General features: G+C 39.4%; 1 protein-coding gene across 1 annotated transcript in view; it reads right to left on the bottom strand.

The window, feature by feature from the left end:
* The window catches only part of slc16a4 (solute carrier family 16 member 4), a 22,885-nt gene continuing 500 nt past the window's right edge, over window positions 1–22,385 (bottom strand). Inside the window, exons 3-11 of the mRNA XM_077710927.1 lie at window positions 21,163–21,249; window positions 14,405–14,528; window positions 14,154–14,286; window positions 13,711–13,854; window positions 13,395–13,556; window positions 12,536–13,135; window positions 5,944–6,155; window positions 5,573–5,666; window positions 1–4,734 (exon numbers count right to left, since the gene is read on the bottom strand). Coding sequence (XP_077567053.1) covers window positions 4,523–4,734; window positions 5,573–5,666; window positions 5,944–6,155; window positions 12,536–13,135; window positions 13,395–13,556; window positions 13,711–13,854; window positions 14,154–14,286; window positions 14,405–14,521 — 1,674 coding nt within the window. The 5' untranslated portion in view covers window positions 14,522–14,528; window positions 21,163–21,249 and the 3' untranslated portion in view covers window positions 1–4,522. The remainder of the gene's footprint in view (window positions 4,735–5,572; window positions 5,667–5,943; window positions 6,156–12,535; window positions 13,136–13,394; window positions 13,557–13,710; window positions 13,855–14,153; window positions 14,287–14,404; window positions 14,529–21,162; window positions 21,250–22,385) is intronic.

The following is a 22,385-nucleotide window of genomic DNA, read 5'->3' as shown; positions in this document are numbered from 1 at the left end:
AACAGTCGCATGTCAGTTTTATTTTGCCTGGCTTGTGCGCAATTTAAAAAAAAAAACATCAAGATACCTATGATTTGTTAAAACACAGTTCTCTACACTCTGAATCAGCTAACCAAAATAAAACAGTCGTAGTCAACTGCGAAGCAAAACAAAAACAGTAGGCGACAAATCATGGTAAACCCCGATCAAAACCATCATAAGACGCTACAAAATGTGGCTTGGCCCTTGAACGCATCTCGTGAGGAGGGGGAAAGAGGGGAGAGTAGGCTTTTGTGCATTGTGATTGCTGGCTGATTGCAACATCATCACACAAAAAAAAGCTTGAGGGCTCAGTACAGCATTGTGCAAATGACTTGAAGGGGAAGAAAAAAAACTAATTGAACTGACATTCTTGCAGCACAAGCCCCAATTCGCCACAAGAGGGCAGTATGGCAAAACGTAAAGTCTGATTCACACATGTCGGAATAGAACATTCCGAGACCAGTATATAGTAAGAAGCTTGTAAGTATAGTAGTTTTCTCACATGTCTTTGGCTGACACCGGAACTGCTGGAGTGTACCCGCTAAGGCAAATTGGTGCAAAAGGAAAGTACAAAAACAACCTGCAAGATTACATAATCACAAACGCGTTGCAGAAGGTTTGACCTCGAATCAACTCTAGCGCTTTGTGACACGTGAAAACGGGCAAAGACGGTTATTGCAGAAAACAAGCTCAATAAAGCAGAGCCTGTTCACAATTACATATTGAAGCAAACCAAGTGCGGAATCAGGCATAGTCGTGCGTTTGCGTGCGTGTGTGTGTGTGTTTATGCTTTTGTGTGTGTGTGTGTGTGTGTGAGGTAGGCCAAGTGGTGCTGATGTTGCAGAATGGCATCTTAGTAAAGATCAATAATAATGTCACCAAAATGCATAAGAAGGCATTGGGACTACACACCATAATGATATTTTATAATAAAAGCATAAAGGTGACCAAATTATTCAACCCCCAGTTGGGACCAGTCAGTCAATAATTGATGGGTGACTAAAACTATTGTATGGAAAAGGCACCGATTGGGCCCATTGGCATATTTTTGTGCTTTTCACTATTAAAAAATGGCAATGGTGGATTGATTAAGTGGCCACAGTTGATCAAGAAAAAAAAGGAATCCAAGCAGTGACATGTAGTCAGGGGAGGCCGGTGAGTTACAACCTCAACTGTCTTCATGGAAATTGATTTTTTAAAGAATGTGCATTATACACACCAGCGATACTAATTAAATTTCATTTATAACCTCCTGAAAAATCTTGTCCAATCACATTTATTTTGAAATTCCCCCAATCTATGTGAAGTAATCCGAATACTGCAAAAGAAATTTGGTGACATTGGAAAGCTCTGAATGTCTCTATGTATGAGCACAAAAAGAGTTCATGCAATTGGATGCACTGATTGGGAGATATTTAGGTTTACAAATGTCCTATACAGAGGACAAATTTGAACTACAGTTTGTCAGGAGGATATAGGAAATTTAATAGTGACATTCAGAGGAACTTCAACATGCTCTCACTGCATAACGTCCCAACACAGCATAATAATATGGGGTATAATATATGAAATTGTAGTATGTGATTTTTAATAACCAAATTACTGTGTAGTGTATTCTTGTGCTGACTCTCATTAAACTACTGACCACAGTTGCAGAATGGGGCACCCATGTCTCCTGCCACATTATCAAGGGGGCGATTTTGAGACCTAGACTTCATTTATAAGGTAAGACAATTACATTTTAAAAGCTATTTTTTACTACTACATTATATTCTCTATTATCTGACTGTGCCTCATCAAACATCACCCACACCACATGTCACTGAATCCAAAAGATACTTTTTAAAAAACTTTTGATTATTAACTTTTAGATGTCCAATCAGTCAATGGCACTAGAAAATGATCAGTCACTGGCTCCCTTTCACTTTCAAAGGCAGTCAATGTCAAAATCACTGATATTTACAGTACATCCATCTATTTTCTATACCATAGGATAGCTAGCCCAGGTGACTTTAGGCGAAAGGCAGGATTCACCCCGGACTGGTCGCCAGCCAATCGGAAGGCACATGTAGATAATCATTAAGTACATTCACACCAAAAATACAATTTAGAAGGGCGTAATGTAGATAAAATGCATGTTTTTGGAATGCGGTGTACCCAGAGGTCAAGGTTCAACCTCGGAAATGTAAGGGCTATGTGCTAAACACTTGTCCACCGTGCCACTCTGCCTCATGAGCAATGCTTCACGTTTTTCGTAGTGAGTTTGAGGAGTATACATTGTGCATGCTTATCAGTTAGCCTTTTTAAGGCAGCTTACATTTGCAATTATAGTGGTTATAGTTTATACAGTTTTCAAATCATAGTTTACTTTCTATTTAAACATTCTCAATTTGAAAATAAAAAGATTAAATGGGTCATTTAAACCACAATTAAACCTGCATTTAAAAAAAAAGATTCTCAGCGTAAAAAAGATTAAAAGAAAAGAAAATCCCAGTCTTTTTTTAAAGCTTCTAAATAGATGAACATGAACCCTTTAAATATTTTGTTTAAAAAAGAAAAGAAAATATATTTGCAAAACAGAGCAACTTGAAGAATTTCTATGGGAATTAAAAAAAAGAATTATTAATCTCTTTTAAACCTTTTTTAAATGGAAAATATTTCTCAAATACAATCTCCCATTTAAAGAAAAGAATAAAACTGAGGGGCAAAAACTGTTAAATGTATCAAATTGAATGTTTAAAAAATTATAATCTTTCACATTTATTTCAAAACTTAAAGCAGAGGCAAATTTAATCCTTAAAATATATATATAATGTAAACTAAATCAATTGGTATTCGAATCTTTTCCTGCATTTTTAAAGGGATCAAATTAGCTTATTCACAGTTTTAAAAAATGCCCAAAAAAATTAAAAAATAGAAATAGGATTGGGCTGAGACATGTTGAATGTTTAAAAAAAGGGGGAAGGAATAAATTACTGCAGTTTTCCCCACATTTTAAAATAGGTAAATTAAAAATAATATTTCTAATAATCAAAAAAAATAGTTTTGCTGGCCTTATATTTTAGTACTTTTCAACGCTAACATTACGTTGAAGGTGCTTCACAACCCTCTACCCTTTTGAACAGCTTTTTCCGCTCGTGGCTAAACAGGATATACAAGCGAGGCTGGGTGTAAAATATATATTTCTATGCACATTTGCGAGCCCATTGTGTTTATCCACTTTGTGTAAAGTCATGCAGCATTGTCCAATTTGGCCCCAAAGTGCTTCATTGCCAGCGTATCAGCTTTTTAAGGGCGTGTGCTTGTGGTAAAAGCAAGTTTTTGCATAGCTTATTTTCAACAAGGCAAAAGTCGGCTATAATGTCGCTCGCTACTCTCCAAAATGTGCTGGATGTCAGTTTTTTTGTAATTGGGTGAAACAGCCTTTGGATTCTTCAAGTAAGAAGTATTTCCATTAGTATTTTGCAAGTGAGACAGAATTTTTTGTGGGCGTCACCATGTGGCCATCCCTTCCATCTTTTTGGAAAAATCCTTTGCATTTCTTCTCCGCAAACATGCAACGAGATGTCCACTTGCACACCTGCCGCATACTATATATACTTTATATATGTACACAAGTGAGCTAGAATGTCACGTAGATCCAATTTCTGCCAAGGGGGTGTGCTTTCTGCAGAACACGCCGCTGTTCAGGTGATGTCAAGACAGTGGTTTGTGATAAGAATTATCCCGACGAGAAGTGTCTGATAGATATGTTTAGGCCCTCGTCGGTGGCGGGACCAATGTGCGAGCTCATCGAGGTCAAGAGTGGAAAAGAAAACGATGTTGCTTTTTTTTGCAGAAAATGGGGTTTTACTGTTTTCTGTGGTTTGTCAGCTTTCGTTGTTTTTGCGTATTTTTCGCATTTTGCTGGACACAGTGAAAAACGGGGATTACTGTAGATATATTTTCACAGTAAGCAGTATTTGCGTTTTTTTCAGATTTTTCGGGACGCCGCGAACAACAGGGGATTACTGCTATTTTTAATTGTTTGCGTTTTTTTTTTACATTTTTTCGCATTTTGTGGGATTACTACGTATATATTTTCACAGTGAAAAAGTTTTTGCCATTTTTCATTCATTGCGCTTTTCACTTTTTTACGCATTTTTCAGGACACAGCAAACAATCGGGGGATCACCGCTATTTTTCATTTTACGTGATTTTCGCGTTTTCTATTTGCGTTTTTCGGGACACGCCGAACGACGGCGGATTACTGCGAATAGTTTTTGCAGTAAAACCCAGTTTTTCATGTTTTTTACATTTTTTTGTCTATATTTTTTTACAGTAAAACCCCTTTTTCGCAGCTTTTAGTTCCTCTGATACAAAGAAGCGATTAGATATAATATAGTGTATATCCTATAATTTTGGCTTCTTGACATTTTGTCCCCCCAGTGGCGTCCATCCTCGGGTGATGCTCGTAGGGCGAGGAGAACGAACAAGGGGTCCCGACGTGGCCAGCTGCCTCTTACACGAGTCCGTTATGCTGGCGCTCCGGAGAAAAGCAGCCATTGGTCCTACAGCCGCTGTGCGCTGCCTTGGCCTGGCACTCTTTGCTCGGCCGGCCTTTCCAGCGCTGGGCAAGCGGCTCCATGAAGAGAGAGAGCGAAGAGAGCAAGTAGCAGAGGCCCGCCAGGTAAAAGGAGCAGTCGTAGGTCTGCGTGTAGTCGTACAGGAAGCCTGGCCAGCCGTGGACATAACACACGGTAAGATGTCAATGGTCAAAGGCCAGCCACCATTTGTCTGCTTTTCCATCAATACAAACGCCACAAGGTGGGCCAGGGTTAAGGGTTAAGCCCTTAACCCCCGTCCTTGTACTTCTCATGTTTCCTCCTATAATTTGGGTTTCTTCGCTTTTGGATGCTTTTCCCTGGTTTCTGTATTAAGGCTTGTTTATGTCATTAAATAATGCATTAGTTTGCCAAATTCTCCTTATATTCCTCTGCATTGAAACCTAACAATCATGACATTAAAATCACATGGTTTGATATTGTCACTTGTGTTAACCCTTTCAAAGCCGCTGCCCACTATAGTGGACGCGAGTGACTATTTGGGGTCCTTTCAAGAGATGTAAATATCCCAATTTCCTAAATATCTTTTGGATGTTCTTAAAGAAAACAGAGTAAAAACAACAGAGCGTCTGCAAACAAGGCGTGGCCTGTTTTCCCGATGTCCCTTTCTATTGCGGGAAGACGAAAACAGAGATGCGCTCTATTTCCAAACGACCACCAAAGCGCTCATTCATCACGTTTCAGTCCTTAAATACTACAGCTGGCATGTGGCCCCAACTGCCAGAAAGCCTTGGCTGAATGCGCTAGGGTCATTAGGTCAGTGTCTTTCCATCTTTTTGAGCCAAGTGCCTGACACTCTTACACAAAGGCGACACTTACTACTACTAAACCCTCGGTTTTTTTTTTGAGTATCGTTCCGCGAAAACATGGGGCACATTTGTGAAATGCCATACATACTTCTGACAGTCATTTTTTAATGGAATAATGGATGGTTTTTAATGACACACCTGCCAAAGGAGGACCCGTGAGGCAACCCAGGCCAACAAAGAACATGGAGAAGCCCATAGAGTTGTTGAGTTTTTCTGCTCCTACCAGATCAACCTGCAAGCAAAAGAAAAATGGGACATCCCATAAGTCAGCAACAAAGATTTCTTAAGCCAATCCAGCAATGTCTACAAAAGTCTGACTGAGGCAAACTGAAGACTTCAACTTGGATCATTTCCTCTATGCTATCCACATCAATGAACCTTCATTCACTTATTTTAATAGAAAAATCAGTGGAAGGAAACCAGAGTGCCAAGAGGAAACCCACACAGTCCCAGTCAACATACTAAATAAACATAGATAATAAATCAACATAGATAAGTTGTTGCCTTACCAGAACAGGTAAAAGCAGAGCCATGTAGCCGCCACAGAAGATGGCAAAAAAGATGGCGTAGACCATGAGCAGCATGTATGAGGTGGCCAGTGGGGAAAGCAGGTTGACCAAGCCACATAGGATCAGGTAGGCCTTGTGGTAGTGATACTTGTGGAACAGGTTTCGGTCTGTCACCCAGCCCGAGGCCAGCTGAGCTATGGTTTCTGTGATGCCTTAACAAGGGAGAGATTACAATAAAACACTTATGGAGTGCACATAATCCGCCTATACATCTATACATTTATATATATTGTGCCCCGGTAGTCCTATTGAATGACATTCTTTTTTAAATTTTATTGAAGATTTTTCAGTAGCCAAGTACTACTGTCTGGGTTTCATAGAAACGCAGATACTATTATTGTCGTCTGTTTTCTGTAAGGCATCCTTGAGGGTAGTACAGAAAAGCTGTGTAACTTTGCTATTATTATATTTATCATCGAAATGATTAATGAGTCTCGCGAAACAATATGACAACAGGATGTCTGTGGTTGAACTTGATATACAACGCAGGATATGTGCCAGGATCAGTAAATTTCCTCATTTTGCAGTCTTTAAAGCGCCTCAAAACAAACAATGATGTCATTGCCGCTCTTTATACGACCATTACTGCAAGCCACCGGCGGCCATGTGCTATGCTCAAGATGGATCGAGTGGGAGTTGATGACTTGGCAGGAATGCGGCCGCAGTGCACAAGCTGCAGCGAGCGTCTGCTATTGACTGTTGCAGAGAATGCTTTGACACATTGCGTGCGCATCAGCTGCATCAGATCAAAGACAGAATAGATTGGACAAACAGTCCATATTCAAATAAAACAATTGGGAACAAATGAAATCATTTGCTTTCGTTGTTTTCTCATGTTTGGATTTCATTATACTTTATTTATTCACAATAGAGTGATCAAATCGTTATTTAATTGACCTGACTTAACATTAAAATGACTCAATAGAGATAGATTGTTTGGCAATAAAGTATGGCAGCTATTCCAACAAAACTTCTGATTGATGAAAAATTGAGAAAATCTGTTTTTGTCTGGTCGGATCTCGCAACAGTTGAGATATAGAATCAAAATATTGATTCTATTTTATGAAGTAAGTTGGCTGGCCGGTTGTTCACTTCATGAAAACTCCATAGCTGCGTCCATGTTCTGCCGAACGTTTGTTAGTTGGAATATCTACATTTCGCCAAATGTTTGTGGTCACCATTATAATCTCTGTTTATGCAGTGAAGTGTGGCTAATATAGCAGCAAATGACAACGTAGTATAGGAGGCAGAAAGAGTAGCAAATAGGACCAAAACTGAGCTACATGCAGACTTGACAAAGTCTATTTTGGAAGGCATTTGATCAGCAGAGTTCCACAAAAACAGAACAGAAGGCACCAAGTTTGAGATGAATGTAAGAGCAGCACAAAACTTTAAGGAAAAGTTTCTGAGATGAAAGCTTATGAGTCAATTATTGGGGAAATATTAACAATAAATCTTGCTAAACTATGAGTAGATGGTGTGAAATATGTGCATTGATAATGACTGGTGAGCATTTCATTGTTTGTCTTGGACCAGTTTGCCTTATGTGGATGCCTCCTGATGTGTGAGAGCATCGACTGAGAGGCTGCTCTTACATAATGAACGTCTGCGGCAAGGTCAAAGAGGATAGGTGAGGCAGCTGCGCCATGTTTACGTCTTTCCGTGCTGCTGTGTCCCGACCCGAGACATGTCGCGGTGAGTCTCCCGCTTGCACCCGCACGTTTGTTTGTGTGCTTTGGCCGCGGCGGGTTAGCGCACGCCTGCAGCTCTTCCTTGCTCAACCTGGGATGAAATCCATCTGAGCGGCGCCTTAGACTAATTGCAACTGCAACAGGTGGAAAGGATGGCCGTGAACATTTTTTTGGACAGAAAGTTTTGACAGGGTGCAAAGCATCTAAAGGGGGGAATTTTGTTCCCAGGGATAAAAAAAATAAGCGTTTGTTGGAGACAAACATTTTAGCCATATCATCTGAGTTCATTTTGTTCGAATCGCTATCTGATTCCAAGAATACTAACTTTGATCATTTTAAGCTGTAATGACAATTTAATCCAAATCGAGAACAGTTAAAAAATAACAAAGCTAAGAGCAATAAAACAGCAGTAAACAAGGCTAAAACTGGGCCCAGAGTTCTGTTCTCACCGCATTTGATAAGCCTCCATCTGATTTGTTGTTGGTTACACTATGCGAGGATTGTCAATTATGTGGCTCGAGAGCCGCAAGCGGCTTCTGACCAAAAATAATGAGGCTCTTTGCCTGTTATCATATTTTGTGTATACTGTGCCTCATCGCCTGGTTTCATGTTTCGCTTATTTTTAGTCTCTTTTAAAACACTGGAATCCGTGACAGCCCATTAAAAGGAGCTGATAAATTATATTGTAAAAATACTTTGGCAGATTACATTTTTATGCTGCTTCTGATAAAAAGTGTGACTCTTTGACTCTCAGTTTAAAATGTTAGCTCCTTATATCTAACTTGTTTCCCACCCCTGCATTGTGTTTGATTCATTGTGTTCGAAAGCAATAGAAGCAGGTACGCATGTCTAAGTGTAGTTATTGATTAAAAAAAACAATTTTCCTTGCATTTTGATGCAAAACAAGTGATCCAAACATAGGGAAGCGTGCAAGGCTTCAAGAGTTTAGGGTAGAGGGTGAGTCATCAAAAATGGAGATAATACACAGTATGATGCCAGGTATAAAAATGTTGCGAAAAATTAGGGTTTGGAAGGTAGTCAAAGGCTGTCCTTCATGCAATTCCACTCCCAGATTGACATCCAGTCACGAGATGAAAACTGAAGATAATAAGCGGCCGCTGTTGTTTTTTTTCCCAGCTTGGCCATGGTACTTGGCTCGGGACTTGGTTCTGCCAGCCAGCCTCTTTTGTGCACGCTGCCGCCTCAGTGCTCTCTGCAAAGTGTCTGTCGCCCGGAGCCAGGGAACCCCGCTTGTAACCGGCAACTTTACCCAATCGGCTGTTGCTTGGCAACTAGCTGCGGATGGGTTCGAGGAATAGGCCCAACCGGACCTTCCTACCATTGAGTCGGTGGGCCTCTATGACAACCACTGAGGGAGGGAGAAAAGAGTGCCAGCGGGATGCCGGGACGCTGGTTTTGTACCGTGGATGGTTCTTGGTAACTCTCATTACAAGTGCACATGAGCACAGAACGTGACTAAACAAACAGGCCACGGGGAATGGAGTTGGGTGGTCTTAGGATTGCGGTAATAGTGACACTACTGTGCTATGAGAGATCATCCGTCATGTGTCCTATCCAGTTTTTACACCATTGGTCTAGAACAGTGGTGTTCAAACTTTTTATCTCCAAGTTCTACTTTCAAGAAGTTAGCTTTCCTCGATTTACCTTTGTTTACAGGCTATAGACAAAGTTTAGCAATTATATATTGATATATCCCGCATTGGACTATCAACGTGGATGGGAGCAGCGTGGATCGGGGGTTAAAAATCCACTCTCGATTCATTCTAAAGTTAACTGTGGACAAGTCAAATTTATAAGAGCCTAGCTAAGGAAACTGGCAGAGGGGAGGGATCGAAATTATATTGTCATGCGATCTACCTTGGCAATTTACATAGTGGGTATCCCTGTTCTAGAAGTTATATTTCTTTACTACAAGTGATTTACTGTAACTTTCTTGTTCGTTTAACATACGTGTCTCTCTGCTTTCAGTCATACGTGGACGCTAACACTGAATTAAAGGTGAATTGCCAACTCAACTTGAAGTCGGAGCTTATAATGTCAGGTATGAGGCCATTTCCCCTCAAAGGCATTTTTCTTGTGTTTTTGTATTTATAGTTTACATTAAAATGCAATTTCTATATTACCCCTCATTTTTAAAAAACCAGGACGCCTATCCTTGTGATTTATGCCAAAGGACAGTCTACATTTTGAACTTCTTTTTGAAGCCCCTTGTAATATTTTAATACATTCCATTTCAATGAGTAAAATTAATTTATTTAATATGCCTTTAAGTGGACTCAAATGTGTGAATTCCAAGGCTGGGTACCACTTTATTTAGTTTTGTGACATTTGGAACTGGTTGGTGATATGCTATAGTTGTTTTTTTTCATTTTGCATCTGAGATATTTCTGTAAAATACATAATAGCTGTGCTAATGTGCTGTTTTGTTGCTTTGTGCGGCTGACATTGTGGCACGTGTGCACGCTATTGATTTTCTGCCAGCTGCTTAAGAGAATTATGATTCTATGTTTAAGTGCTCAGCTGTAAAGAGCAAGTGAGTCTTACATGGAAATATCACACTGTCATTAAAAGAAACTGGGAGTATTAAACAAATCGAGGCACTTATGTTTGAGTCGAAAAAAACATTAGATTTTTTTCAAAGGGACGAATGATGTAAAATATAAATTGAAAATAATACAGGTTGGGGATTTTGATACTCGAATAATAATGATGTTGCTTGTTAAAATGATTATCACTCATCTATTTATGGTTAATTGGCAAATGACTTAATGTAACAAATGAAAAAAAGTGAACAAGGTCACAAACAAACAAATATAGGAAATATTAAGCAATAATTGTAGTTTCCACTGAACGAGTAAAAGCTTGTCTTGGGATATGAATCAAATTCCTTTCTTGAAAATATGTAGCTGAACTCAATATTAACCGTTGAAATACATGAAAACCCATCTGTTCCAGACACCACAAATGTTTTTTTAAAACAAAAATCAGCATTCCATTACCATATGCCCTGAAAAAACATACAGCAATGAAAGGTTAAGACTCTAAGCTGTGTAAATTGACGACCAAAAGAAGAAAAAAAACACACCTGCCATCGCCTGATATGTCATCGTGGGAGTATCTGCTCAAACAGACATTCAACTATCAATCAAGGCCACGCCCGTTCTCACTAGCTCTGCAGCCTCCACCTCTTCAACTTTATCCACTATTTTCTTAGCATCTACCTCAATCATTTTCGTTCTCTTTATTTGATGTTTATTTTGAAGGAAATCCTTAAATGGGAGTGGCATTAGAGATCTTGAAGACATATTTTTGAGAATTTTTTTGCTACCTGTCAATCTGCTGAGTGTTTCGAATTTAAATGTGTTGCATTTGCTGACCATATACAAAACTTGCATCTCAAAATTTGACAAGCAATGAACTGAGAGCATAAATACTTCATCTCATGACCCTACTGTATCCAATATAAGTGGACATAACCCGCATCTTACATGAGGATGGATGGATAGATAGATGGATGGATGGATTTCAACTTTTTTTCCCTGTAATGATTGACTCTGAGAAGTGAAACAGAGATGATCATACAGGATACTTGTTGACTAATTAACAAGCGCATTGAGAAGGAGTTCTTTAACAATGCACACATGCAACTTGTCCCAATGCACATGTTGTTTTCACAATATAGTGTGAGTCTGAACCCACCCACCCTGGCTACTGGACCAAAGTTCAGCTTTTATGTAAGCGCATTCATTGCATAATACTGCAGCGTCTGAGCAGCTCACGAATAATTCATTGCCACCAAGTTGATGGAGCTCTTGATGAAGCTGCTTTTACAGCAACTTGGGACACCTGCACATTTCAGATGACCAATGTCTCACACTCACTCTCACTTGTGCGGTCATTTCATGCATACATTTCCAATACTACAATTTGTCCTTTTAGCTCTACTTTCCCACACCAATGATGGAGTTTGAAAAACATTTTAAAGGTAGTGATATAAAGTAGTGAGTTGACTAAAGTTTTTCAAAATATGCTGAGTCAAATGACTTGTAATGCCTCACCGACACGGCATCATCTTTAGTTGCCGTCCCCAATAAGCAATCTCATTTCTACGATCATTTGTCCCTCCTCACTCGTCTGTCTCTATGCTCTATGCTTCAATTGAATTTCTGGTGGGAAGAGCTAGCAAATACACACAGGAGTGATTAGAGAAATGACATTAGCCCTTCATCCTCTTTGACAAACGAGTATCGGAGCAGCTTGTGACTGCCATCGTCTGTGATTCTGCCTTAAGATGGATTGTATGTACTTACACAGTATCAATTGGAGTAATGCATAAAATCATTATGCACAACTTGGTTAATTATTTTGAAAAATAAATACTTTTTTGAAAAGCAACTTTAGAGCATTATTAGGGTCCATAACAAGTCTATAGTTCTGCTTTTATTTGTTTTTATTTATAACAAATCGATGAATAAAAAATAATTATTCATTAATCTATAAGAAAAAAATAATGTATGTGGATGCCAGGGCTTCATGGGTTTTATATATATATATTTTTTTTGGGAGGTCAAGTTCGCTATAAAGTGGATGATGATGACAATTTGCCTGGTGGAATGACTTCATCTAAAAATAATTGAGCTCAGGGTGGAATGTTGTTTCGAAAGTTGAGCCGGTAGAAGAACCCGCATTATCGCAGTTGGTCAGAATCAGTCTTGACCAAGATGGTATACAGTAAGAACTGTATATAGCACATACTCCTACTTCATGGTGAGATGCCCAGTTAAAGTGTGTAGTGAGAAGTCAGCAAGTGTGGGGCTCACCTGCCACTGAGATGATGAAGGAAGCATCCATGGGATCGATGCCCAGGTTTCTGGCTCGAGCAGACAGGTGGAAATAGGGGATGAAGTAGGCCAGCTGGCTGAAGACCAAAGACCACGTATAGATGCAAAAAAACGGGTCCTTGAGTAAGGAAAAATCGAGTACTTTGGTTTGCGGGATCATTTCCTCGCTCGGCGTGTTGGCGTGTCCGACCGGGGTTGACCCGTTCGAGATGCCGTTGAGCTCTTGAGAGGCGGCGGGCTTGCACGGACCCGTGTCATTGGGGGTCTCGAGGTCCTTGAGAACCATTCTGTTCAGTTCAAGGCTCTCCAACTGCTCCTTGGTTTCCTGCATGCACTGCAACTCCTCAAGAGGAGGAGATGGAAGGGAGTCTGATTTCGAGATGCCGTTGGATAAATGCGACGAGCCGTTCAGGCAACTCTTGGAGATTTCCTTCTCCGAGGAACTCTTGAGGGAAACGGCTGGGCTCTTCTGGCTGGGAGAAACACAGTGTGACGATGGGGGTTTCACTTGAATGGGCCGTAGGAGTAACCCCGTGGCCACCAGGTTGAGCATAAGGCCGCCCAAAATCAGCAATGCACCTGCCAAGGAAGAAACGGAGGAGTTAAGGTAACTCATTCCATTACATAATACAGTATATATATTCACATCCATATCATGAATGTCAACTGTACGTAATGGTAATCGTAGTTAAAAAAAAAAAGTTAACACAACATATCTTATCAGTTTCTGCCGCCATTGATAAATAACCATTAAATCCAACGACTAGGGATGTTATTAGTAGTAGGCAAATGTATTACTTTATGCTTAGTAAAATCATCAGGAATTCTTCCAACCTACCTTGCCAAGCATATCGATCCAGCAGCAACTGCGTGAATGGCGCAAGGGCAAACGTCAGTCCCATTCCAGAACGCCCAATGGAATACGCCGTCGCTAACTTTTTCCGGAAGTAGAGCGCCGTAACCACTGAGAAGGATTGGTACAGCAAAGCGAAACCCATCCCTGCACAGGAGAGAAACAAAGACCGGAGCAGCATTTTTCAAACTTGATCTTTTCTCTGCTATTGTCATCATGAAAATCAGGTTAGACTGAAAAATAGGCGAATTCCTGAAGCATTTGAAAGATGTACATGGTAATTAGGTTTACTTATGCTCACCTACGATGACTCCCATGCTGATGTAGAGGAAGACAACACTGTTGGCGAAAATACTGATGAGGAAGCCGCCGCTAACCAGCACGGCCCCCGTGATGGATGTCACCCTTGTCCCTACCTTGGCACAGGCTACTGAGGCGATGGGTGCTGATGGAGGAAGAAGGTGTAACATATTTCAATAAGACAAGTAGTATATTGAAATTTAATCAGCTCCATTTTCTTAACCGTTCATGAGAGTTGATTAGTCATGCTGTGTGGTCTATTTTATATACTAAATATACATTCTTCGCAGATTGTGTCAGGCTGAACAAGATTTGAGAGGCAGAAGAGGAATAAAGAAAAGGAAAAGACAGAGGCAACAACAAAGGTATTACTACACACTTTGATAAAGGGATGCAGTGAGTAGTAAATAGTTAAAAAGACAAGACAGGGTGGTGTTCTCAAACCTCCAGAGAGTCTCAAACTGGACATGATGGAGCCGATCCAGCTGATACTTTCTGCTGAGCCTCCAAACTCATCTTGGAAAGCCAAGAAGAAGATACCAAAAGTCTTCAGTGTTCCCATCACAAGGACGTTGACCTAAAGCACCAACAAAAATACAAGAGGAAGAAGGCATTAAGGATGAAATTCCATCAACTCTTCCAGGCTACACTTTAATAGTATGTTTAGCGTTTAGACATGAAATTTCGGGTATTACCAGGAAACAATGTAACACCACCAGCCAGCCCCATCCTCCATCTGGTGGCTCCTCATACTGGATCTCTTCGTTTTTGTCCTTCTTGGTGGACATCTCATCCTTTCTGAAGAGTTTCATGACTGCCCTGCCATTAGAGATATGGACATTGAGAAATCCTTGTAAAAAACAGTTAAACATGATTCAAAGACTGAGAACTCTCCATTGTTCAGTGAGCGTGAGCCGACAAACTTTTGAATGCTACATTGTCTAATTGATTAATTTGGTGGTCTCAAAATTGCCAATAGTCATAAAGGTTTTGGAAGAAGAGGAAAATGATTAACAAGTTCAAAATGGTGAACGGCAAATTACAATATGAAGTTGCATCGTGACTTGTTGATCCTACGTGAGTATTCTTTTATCAAAGGTATAATACTTAATTATGGGAAACTAAATTACGCTGAAATTGTATTATACATTTAAAAAGATATAATAAATATTATATTTATATATACTTATCCAGATAATAAATACAGTATTCCCCTTTTTTATGGTTTTTGCTGTACACCACGAAAAACGATGCAATACTGTAAAGTAGACCCCCATTTTTTACGGTTTACCACCAAAACCATGAAAACACAAAACCCCCAAAATGCGAAAAACGACAGAATGTTGTATTTTTACATTTATTTCTGCCCCAAATGTTGAAAAATATCCAAGAAGACACACCGAAAGATATAACTTTTTTTTTATTTCTTTGTACTTATTAGATTGATAGCAACAGTATACATGAATTGAGTGTTTGCATTTTGACCCATGTGATAAGGAAGCTTTTCAGTACTAGACTAAAGTTAGTGCCAAATTACTTTGGCAGAGGATGATGATGAACACACATGCATGAGATAAACGTTCCAAAATAGCCAAAAGCAGCTCGAGATGGAAACGTGTACAAAACCAACGACCTTCTCCTGAGTCAGCGAATTTAAAGTCCACTTCATGCAACTTTTGCTGATGAGATTTAGCATGGAGGCCTCAAAGTCCAAAGTTGCAAATCAATAATACCTGCTTTGGGACATCTCCCAGCGCCGATAAAACGTCCACCACTGTCGGGAGAAGTTTGCAACTCAGCAGCTAATGATCCCAGCAACTTGTCAATGGGTAAGCAACACATAAACATACTGCTGTCGACTACGTGCAAGTCAGGCACGCGAACCTTGCGGACGCCACATACGGTGGGCCCGACCACAAAAATGAGCACCCGGGCCTGCGAAACAGACAATCTGGCGTCACGGCATCCAATAAAAGACTTGAGTCCCACATGTACTATAAGTATCTGCTGGCATTTTTGCCTTGTTTTGCTGCTTGCTGAGTCCCACCCATGATCTTATAGGCCTGCCTTTCTTACCCCAAACATCTGCATTTCATCAGCCTTGCCCTGTCCTGTCCTGTCCTTCAGAAGTCCCTTTTAGCAATATTGTGCAACTCTGCTGTACAAAAAGGACCCCATAATTGTCCAGCTTTTACATTAACGCACTGCTGCCACACGTGCAGGATGTGTAACACAATCATCGCGCTGGAATCTACAGTGAGGGAGGGGCGGAAACATCACAATGACCTTGGGATTGCATCTTTTCATTCTGAGTAGACATGTAACAAGAGTATTGCTCTGTACTGTAATATGAAACAAGAGTTCAACAAGAAATTCCGGCTCCTCAAGTTATCTCTCTTAGTCCCTTGTCTGCTCAGTCACAATAAAGTGATCAATGAAAGGAGGAGTTTGTCATTTTACAAACAGTTATAGGCCACATTTGTAGAATTGCCAATGGATAATATGAGGTGAGTAAAATTCTCACTCCCTGGGACTATATTTTGCCTCCTATTTCATTTGTAAGAAAGCACAGGGGCCAAGAACAAACAACCAATCACAGACAATACTCATGACTGACTAGGCGTCAATCATTTGCTGTGTACTACATATTGTCATGGTGGGCTTTTTGTGGGTGTATGCCAAAATTGCCTCCCAGATTCCATGTGCTAAGTGACACTAACTTGTTTTTTGTTTTGTTTTGTTTTTTACCGTAAAAAACAAGGGTGTACTGTGTGAATGGTTAGGGAATGTATAGGCTAAAATAACAATATGGAATATAAACAAATTTAAGGTACATTTAAATTGTTTCATTTGTTTTACATGTCTTTGGGTGAGCCATCTAATGGTTCACTCGCCTGACTTTGGTGCAGGCAGGTGCGGGCTTGATTCCCGCTGGTGGCAGTATGATTGTGAGAGGGAATGGTCGTCTGTCTCTCTGTGTGACCTATGGCTGACGTCCGACTAGTCTAGAGTGTAGTCTGCTTTTTGCCCAAAGTCAGCTGGGATAAGCTCTAGCACCCCCGCAAGCCTCGTGAGGATAAGCAGTACGGAAAATTGAGGGTTTTTTTTCAATTTCTTGTAAAAAAAAAAAAAAATGTGGCCCTTGAGAATGAATGTTTGTCCTACTCTGTTAAATGATTCCCAATGGAATTGATCTCAAAGAAGACATTTTGTTCCAAAAGTCAAGCAAGTTGAAGTCCTGGAATGCGTTTGTTGGAACTTTGAGGTGACGCTATCTCGTTGAGTGTTAGTGGCCCGAATCAATAAGTGATTTGTAAAAGAAAGCGAGACGCCTTTAGGCAGAGAGCGCAGAGCCGATTAAAAGAGGAATGAATTGGACCAGTGTACCGCTGGGGAAATATTTGCCTCCCATGTGCTTTTCATAAGTTGTCCGCCGCCGCCGCGCATGCCTGAGTGCATGATTGGGAATGTGCCGAGGGTCTACGGGTTCGAGCGGTACCTCGCGGCCAGGGTTTAACCGCCTCGTGTTTGCGCACGCTTCCGACACGTCTCTTCTGTTAATTTACACACGTGCTTTCATCAGGTATACTGACAACCTAACCAACTTCACTTTTGGCCCAGCCGAAAATAGTCAAAATGGTTGCACGGTTCAGACAGGCTATTAACCTCACTGACAGCCAATGAGTCAATCAAAGATTGTTAAAAAAATACTAAACTTTTGAGTTTATTTGTTCAATAGAGGAACGGCAGATATTAATGAACATATATACTTGTAAATATGCAAGATTATAGCCAAGGGCTAATTTCCACCTTTCATACCTTGGACAGGTTGACGTTAAAGGCGCAAGGTAAAGTTAATAAGGCAACAGTAGGGGGAAAAAAAACAGGATCAAAGACATGGAAGTGTGACAGGGTAAAGTCAGTTAAGTTATAAATGAGTGCATGTGTGATGTAAAACTAGTTTTGGGATTGGGTTTTTATCATTCTTCGATTATTGATGCCTCTAGCCAAATAGCAAGGGCATGGATCAGTATTCGATTTTTTATGTCTGGGCTCATATAGCTAAATGCGGGGAGATCTTCAGGCATTTCAGTAAAAGTTGGCTTGAAGATAACAACAACTGACCTGTCTGATTATTTCCCCCTGTGTTTTAAAGGCAAATAAATTGCCAAATTCAGGGGTACTACAGAAGCAGAATAAAAACATAGACAAATAGCAAAAGAGCAACATAATAGAACTGTGGGATACATGTTTGTATGCACTCTCTAAATATTCGGCATAATGCAAAATTGCTACCAATACACAAATAGGTCTAGGTAGGCAGTATTGTGATGACAATGTTGGTCATCCAGCAGCCAGGCTTTAACATGATTGGTAAAGAGGTTCAGAGATAGAAGTTGACGACGTATGGTATTTGGTATTGAGCTCCAGCTATGTGAGGGACAAACAGGGAAGATGGTTTGACTAAATGTACTATTTCTAAAGGGAACTACACAGTCACCTCTAGAACCAGCTCTTGTTTCCTAATTGGCATTTGTATTATTATAGTTATTATCTCGCTGAAAGTTACTACACGTCAAGCAAGGATGAGTTATAAAGTTGTGTTTGTTTCGGAGAATGTTTCTAGACGGGGCCCAGACACCATCGCTAATTTTAACCTTGTCATGACCTCGTGTTGACTTTTTATGAAGCATGAATAAGATACTTCATCTACTGACTTCATGATAAGCAAGTGATGACAATATTGTAATCCAGCACATTTCTTTCAAAGGCAGTGCAGTTTTATCTACGTAATGAAAAAGGAAAAGCAGTCATTTGGTGTTTGAGGGTGCTATTAAAATAAAAACTGAGGTTCGGACTAACTGGAACCAAACCACGGCTCGCATTACAGAGAGAGGGTCCCTCAAGTGTGTTCTAGCATATGATTTCACAATCCTCCATTCCTACGTCACCTGAGCATCTCATTGGCCTAAAGCGTTACCCCAGGCCTCTTGCCTTAAGATGGCCAGACCGTGTCAAAATAAAACTTAGTCAGCTCTTTTTCCTACTCTTCTCATAAGGTCTCAGACCTACTTGACCATGAGGTTGTGACCCACTTTTTCTACAAGCCAAACTAAGCGTGCTTCCCATTCATCCATACATTTTCTTAATGGGTGATGGATGGTTCTGGAGCCAACTGACTTAGGGACCTAGCACGGGACACCCTGAATTGGTGGCTAACCAATCGCAGGGCTTCATGTCCAACAGTGCTGAAGTTTTTTAATTTATGTATTCCTTTGCGATGACATAATTTGCATAGTTTTGTTAGATGCATTGGGACAGTAACAGAATTTTTCAGTACTTGGTGACTATCCACACAAACCCTGTCTTGTGCTAGCAAATGATCGTTAAATTTTTATCACCATGCTTGACATTTGGATTTGCTATCAAAAGCTTAGCAATTTGACATTTTTTATGTTTTTATTTAACTTGTGCAAGACATAAAAACAACATACACTTTAAATATTCACACCACTCTACTTAAAAATAAGTAAATTCTACACACCATGTGTTGATGTATGGGAATGAAGCGAACCATTGTTACAACTATTGATTTAAACTTTAAATCAATAGTTGTGCTATTGATTTAAACTTTAAATCAATAGTTGTGCTGGTATTTACTCTTTAAAATTTAAAGAGTAAATACCAGCATTGCTAATGAGCTATAAACAATGTTTAGTTGCATTCTTTCAGTTTCTCAAACCTGGATCGTCAAAATTTGTTAAGGATAAAATGGACGACAAATGTCTTAATGGGAGCCAAATTATATGTTAGATAATCCCAGCCCCTTTCCACAAAGTTTCTGTATGACTCACAGGGAAAAAACAATAAAGCAAGAGCAGTGGGACCACAACAGGAAGAAAGAAAAAAACCTCTTATTGCTGTTGTTCTTATAGAATGAGTGAAACAAAAACAAAAGAAAAAGTTAATCCTTTGATATCGGCTAAAGTAAGTTCAAGTGAGGTATTTCACATGATTTTCTTTTTCCTTTTTTTATGGAACTTTAAATTGTACCAACTACTCCAATTCCATCCCAGTGGGTAAATTCACCCTCTGAGTAATGTCCCTGTCACATGACAGCAACATATTAAACATGTTTAGAGCGCTTTGCACAGCAGCTGTTCTATATGCAAAACATTTTTTTACCCGCTGTAAAAGATCTGCGTGGCTTCTATTGGTTCAAACTCGGATGAGGTTGCTTTCCTATTGAAGGGCTCGACATGAACTTATGTTCTTTTTTTTTATCTTGGCTTTTTTGCATGTCAGGTCAAATGCAACTAAATATTTATTTATCAAAATGCTGCAACTTTTCGTAATGGTTAAATTCAATTTTGATGTTATTATGAATCTGCTGTCTTGCGTTGTAGCAACGTCATCCTGAAGAGCAAAAGCTATATAGTACTAGCATCGCATATGTTATATGACTCCACAGCAACACTTGGCACACAAACTCTTTTGTGGCTTTAGGCCGTGAGAAGCCATCTGATAAAATAACGTGCTGACATGCTGCCAAGATGTATATTCTGACTGACTATTTAACAGTATTTACATTCATGCTTAATGGCACCTTTTTTGCATAAAAACAGACACTTTCAGGTGTTTCTTAAGGAGCAAAACAAACCACCATCACGCAGATTAACTGCAAGGCCTTCCCTTCTCACAACAATTAAATAAATACATTGTTAAATTCTCCATTTTTGATCCAACAAGACCACTACATGACTAAAGTGTGATGTTCCTACACTAAATGATCACAAAATACAACAATCCTGCACTAAGATCATTTCAAAACTCCATCACTACAACTCATTTAGACTACTACACTACTATTTAAACTACATCCCTATTATACTGTGACATTGCAACACTCTTTCTGGGGTAATCTTATGCAAAAATATCTTGATTCACTCTTATTAGTATGACACTAAAATACAAATGTGAGCTCTTAAACCTAGTGTTTACTTTAAAGGACACAAAAGTCATAATACAACATGAAGGCATTGTTTGACATGGCACAAATTCCTGGATTTCCTGAACTGTCCTCTGTTTTCCACGAAAATTCTTTCCAGAGGTTTTACTACGGAACTCACGCTATACACTGCTAGCTTTGCCCGGCCCATTACTTTTGTCCAAACCTGTCCCATCATGTACAGTTACAAACTTGCTCCATCCCTTTCTCCCTTTTTTGCTGCCTTTCCATGCATGCCATCAGTATGTTACAGTATTTTATCTGTTGTTTTTGCACTTAATATCTTCCTTTGTATGACTATATTTTCAATATATAAGCATTCATTGTTCAAAACAGAGGGAATATTTTAAACCAAGCTTCAGGAGAGAAAAGATAAAACATTTTTAAGTTAAAAACTGCCTGATCAACTTGTCAAACAAGAGAGATAGCAGCATTTTCAGTCACCTGTTTTTCTGGTTTACTTTTAGACAAAAGGTCACAGGTCACCAGCTCAGCATGACATTCTAAGGTCGACCGCTTCAAACTTTACACCTGGAACAAGATGATTAGGCAAGTTAAACATCAAGTTTGCACAACATGGGATAAAAAAAAACAACAATGACCCAAATTTTGTCCAAAAAATACAAAGAAAACTTATTTGAAATCATTATTTCTGCAGTCCAAAACATCAACATCATAACAGCTTCAATTAAATTAGAAATATCATCTGATCATTTGATCTAACCCGTCTTTTAAATTGGGTTTCTCCCAAAAATGTGTACTTTATTGTAGGTCTGAACGATATCTTGTTTAGTCTCTCCGTCTGCCAACAACAACTTGGTAAAGGCTACCTTGGGTGAAATAAATGTGCATTGACAGCTTCTCAATAAGTGATGCGTGAATCTTGAACACTTAAAAGCTGTACTTCAAATATCTGATTGAATCCAGCTCCTTTTTTTGATGATAGCCTCGGCTTTATATTTTATTAGTGCTGCTTTTTACATTGCTTTTTTATTTTTCTCATGACTATTTTTTAAACATTTAAAGGAATGGATCCTTCAGTGAATTATAATTCAATGTATTTATCATTCTTGTTTTGTGCCCATTGGAAAATATATGCAGGTACTTCAATTTGATTTCAAATGGACTACAAAATATTGTACTTTTTTTAAAATCATAATTTGTTCATGAAATGGTTGAATCCATTTAAACATTTCAACGTTGTATACAAGAATATAAACTTTGTTTGTTTTTTCTTTGTTTTATTTTACAGGATCTGCAGTATTACACAAAAAGACCTCTGACAGTAATCTGACCCAGAATTATTTTGGCTTTATTAAATCCCAAATTAAAATTGAATGATCACATTTAACAGTGCCCAAAAACATGTATACAGCAATACCCATGTGAAAGAAAAAAAGTATGAAAAAAACGTTTTTGACTGTGGAATTACACCTTCTTTTGCCAAATTTGGATTTTAAGCAGCAGTAACTTAAGTTGAGAGCATTGCCACCGATTGAATTGGACTCTTAAATCGAGGTGCAGTTGTGTTTTGCTGCAGACTCACAGTGCAGTGCAGACATTTTTGGGCTGAGCAATAGAGGGACCGCTTACAGAATGGACTAGAAACGCCGAGTTTGAGCGCGTTAACCAAGACGCATTATTGCATATCGCGCGTGGTATGGGGA

The sequence above is a fragment of the Stigmatopora nigra genome, chromosome 1, assembly GCF_051989575.1.
Source record: "Stigmatopora nigra isolate UIUO_SnigA chromosome 1, RoL_Snig_1.1, whole genome shotgun sequence".
Lineage (NCBI taxonomy): Eukaryota > Metazoa > Chordata > Actinopteri > Syngnathiformes > Syngnathidae > Stigmatopora > Stigmatopora nigra.
This window is presented reverse-complemented; position numbering and strand designations above follow the sequence as displayed.